General features: G+C 49.1%; 1 protein-coding gene across 1 annotated transcript; it reads left to right on the top strand.

Moving 5' to 3' along the window:
* Positions 1–485: 485 nt before the first annotated feature.
* Positions 486–953, top strand: LOC120839092. Its single transcript, XM_040209315.1, has one exon. It carries the CDS (start codon positions 486–488, stop codon positions 951–953), a length of 468 nt encoding a protein of 155 aa, XP_040065249.1.
* Positions 954–3,460: the final 2,507 nt, after the last annotated feature.

The following is a 3,460-nucleotide window of genomic DNA, read 5'->3' as shown; positions in this document are numbered from 1 at the left end:
GACTGCCTGGAGATGTGCCGAATACTGGGAATTGAACTGCAAAGCAGCGCTTCTCACGAAACACGAAAAAGTGATCAAGAAATCCCAAGGTAAGCGATTTTTTAATGGACTGTCTGATAGCTGTTTAGTTATCCTGAAAGGGGACTGAATTAATTGCGCTCATTTAGCACAAATTAAACATTTCTGCTACAGTAATTGATTTTCATCACGTTCATATGTTTTAGAGCATAACCATCCTCCTAATGGCAGCCAACTTCGGGAAGCGCGACTCAAGAATAAAATGAAGGAAATGGTGAGATCTGAGCCGCATTTGCCAGCACCCCAAGTGTACAGCAAGGAGATCTTGAGCTTTGTGGGTCAAGCTACTAAGAACAGTTTTTGTCTTCATATTATATGTTTCATTACACGAGTATACCTTTGCATTATGTCCATGATTGAAACTTCTTTGTGACGGGACGAATTTGTTCTATGTTAATGACACGGTAATGGCGGAGCTGCCGACTTTCGAGAGCGTCAGGAGCACCATGTACCGGGAGAAGAAAAAGCAGCAACCAAGCCTACCAAAAAACATGGCCGAGATTAACCTTGGAAGACTGTATACGGAGACACTCGACAAGCGAGACTTCCTGCTGTTCGACGTCTACATAAGTGCAGGCCGTATTCTTTGCTTTTTTGCGCAGGAGCTGCATTTTCATTTTGCGGAGGTGGTTGAGGTGTTCATCGATGTCACGTTTTTATGGTGTCCGTCCTTGTTTTATCAACTGGTCACAATCAGCTCCGTCAAAGAGGGGGTGAGCTTCAACATAGCCTACTTCCTTCTCCCTGGGAAGTCCCGAGAAGTATACATGGCGGCCTTCCCGAACTTCAAGGCAGCTTTCCACGCTCTTCGCGCACTTCTCTCAATCAACGTTGTCCGTACGGACTTTGAACTGGCCCTTATCAAGGCTTTTTAGAGCGCAGCTCTTAGGGGCCCGTTCCCGGCTTGAGCGGCGTCGCCGTCGGCGTCGGCGTCGCCGTCGCCGTCGGCGTCGGTGTCGCCGTCGCCGTCGCCGTCGGCGTCGGCGTAACCGCAACCCTCGTAACCCTCGTGAGGGTTACGAGGGTTACGAGGGTTAATCTCATGAGGGTTACCCTCACGAGGATCACGAGGGCCACGAGGGTTACTTACCCTCGTAACCCTCACGAGGGTTACGAGGGTTAGTTACCCTCAAAAGGGTTACCTTCACGAGGGTTACCCTCACGAGGGTTACTTACCCTTGTAACCCTCATGAGGGTTACGCGTGAGGGTAACCCTCGTGAAGGTAACCCTTTTGAGGGTTACGAGGGTTAGTAACCCTCGTGAGGGTAACCTTCACGAGGGTTACCCTCACGAGGGTCACGAGGGTTATGAGAGTTACCCTCACGAGGGTTACTCACCCTCGTAACCCTCACGAGGGTTACGAGGGTTAGTTACCCTCACGAGGGTCACGAGGGTTATGAGAGTTACCCTTACGAGGGTCACGAGAGTTCAGACCTCAGAGGGGTCACGAAAGTCATGTGACCCCTCTGAGGTCACGTGACCCCCGAGGTCACGTGGTCTCCTCCCCAAGGTCACGTGACCCCCAAGGTCACGTGACCCCTCCCAAGGTCATCTCAAGGTCACGTGACCCCAAGGTGACCCCCACGTGACCCCCAGGTCGCGTGACCCCTCTGAGGTCACGTGACCCCTCTGAGGTCACGTGACCCCCCGAGGTCACGTGACCCCCCTCCCCGAAGTCACGTGACACCCCCCCCCCCCCCCCCCCCGAGGTCACGTGACCGCCCCCCGGAGCATATTAAAGAATGAGGGGAGGAGGAGGGATCTACCCTCCCCTCAGTACCCTTCACTCCTCCTCCTCAAGAGCTGCGCTCCAATTCGGCGTTACAGGGATTTGTAAACGGCTTTCACTTTTTTTATCGTGTTTCCTGGCATTTGGCACCGGGGTTGCAATTTCCACTTTTCTCAGGCAATCTGGAGAAAGGTTCAGGACCTCGGACTTTCCAAGGCGTACCAAGACGATTCTTCTGTAACGTTGTTTGTACGCCAGACAATGAGTTTGGCCTTTATTCCGCCAACTTCTGTACGTATTGCTTGGCGGAGTTTAAAGGCAACGGCACCACGAGCCCCAGGGGCCTCACAACTGATCCTGTACTTCGAGGATACCTGGCTTTTGGGGAACTGTGACATCCACCAGTGGAACCACTACCAAAACAACGGAGCCCGGACTGATAACTTTAAGGAAGCCTGGCACCGGTGAGTACATTTTGCAATATTATAAAATACAGTTATCCTAGTATCTGATTTCTTATCAACCGGAAGGTGCGACCTTTGTGCTTTTTATTTGCAGGAAAATTAAGAATGTCATTGGAAACGCGCACCCGAATGTCTACACGTTCGTGGAGCATATCAAGCAAGACGAGGCCACTAGCAGAGTCACCCTCTTCCAAGTGTCCAACGGCGGCCAAGCCAGAAAGCGTCAAAAGAAGTGGGAGAAGAAAGACGATCGAGGCCATAAAGAAGCTCAAGGATAGTCTGTCCAATGGAGAGCTGAGCATTCAAGAATTCCCGAAGCTGGTGCAGCGATATTGCGGTATATAAGTAGTGGACGTTGCTCCCATGAAAGTCTATGCAAAAAAAGTGTAAATAAATCTCCTGTGATTTGCAATATTGTAGAGATATGAATTACTGGCACAGAATCACAGAAAACACAGTGCGCATTGATTTGGAAATAAGATCAGAGGTGTACGACTGCATTGACATCTGTCACGTACGAGTGCATTAATAAGTGCCACAAACTAATGCGTAGAAGATGAAAATAAAGGTTATAAAATAACACTCCTACTTTTTTTAATAATTCATAAAAAATTTCAAGTTTAAATGATCACGGATCGAATATTCCGTGCTTCGAAAAGTCTGTGAGCTTACACTGAGAAAGCATACCGATCCGTGCACCGCAAGACACGTAACCGAATCGTCCGCAGGCGCATAGCGGGGAAATTGGGCACGTGGATAGTGACACTTGGGGCAGACGAGACGGGAATTGTGAAAACGGGGATTTTGGGACTCGGGCGAACTGGCACGGGGAATTCGGACGGAGGAAATGAACTCGGGGGATTCGTGATACAACCGTTAATTTATAGTCTCACAAACTTTTTGGGAGTTGCTTCCAAGTTGCATTGATCCTTGGCTTATGCAGTTTTCCATTGATTTTATTCTTATAATTTCTCTAACGAATCTCTTGATATCGTCCCGCTCTTTATGTAGAATTTCATTTTCTGACTAGTGCGCAGTACAATTGTTGCATTCCTCGATGTGTTTTGCAATTTCCGAGTTCGGCGCTTTTGTGTTTGCATTTCTACTCGGACCTCTCTCGAGGTCGGAGTACTTCGGGAAAGACGTAGTGTTCTCAGATTTCAAAATGAGCAGGTTGACGGAATTTTT

This window comes from Ixodes scapularis, unplaced genomic scaffold (genome assembly GCF_016920785.2).
Source record: "Ixodes scapularis isolate PalLabHiFi unplaced genomic scaffold, ASM1692078v2 PGA_scaffold11__112_contigs__length_91849675, whole genome shotgun sequence".
Classification (NCBI taxonomy): Eukaryota; Metazoa; Arthropoda; class Arachnida; order Ixodida; family Ixodidae; genus Ixodes; species Ixodes scapularis.
This window is presented reverse-complemented; position numbering and strand designations above follow the sequence as displayed.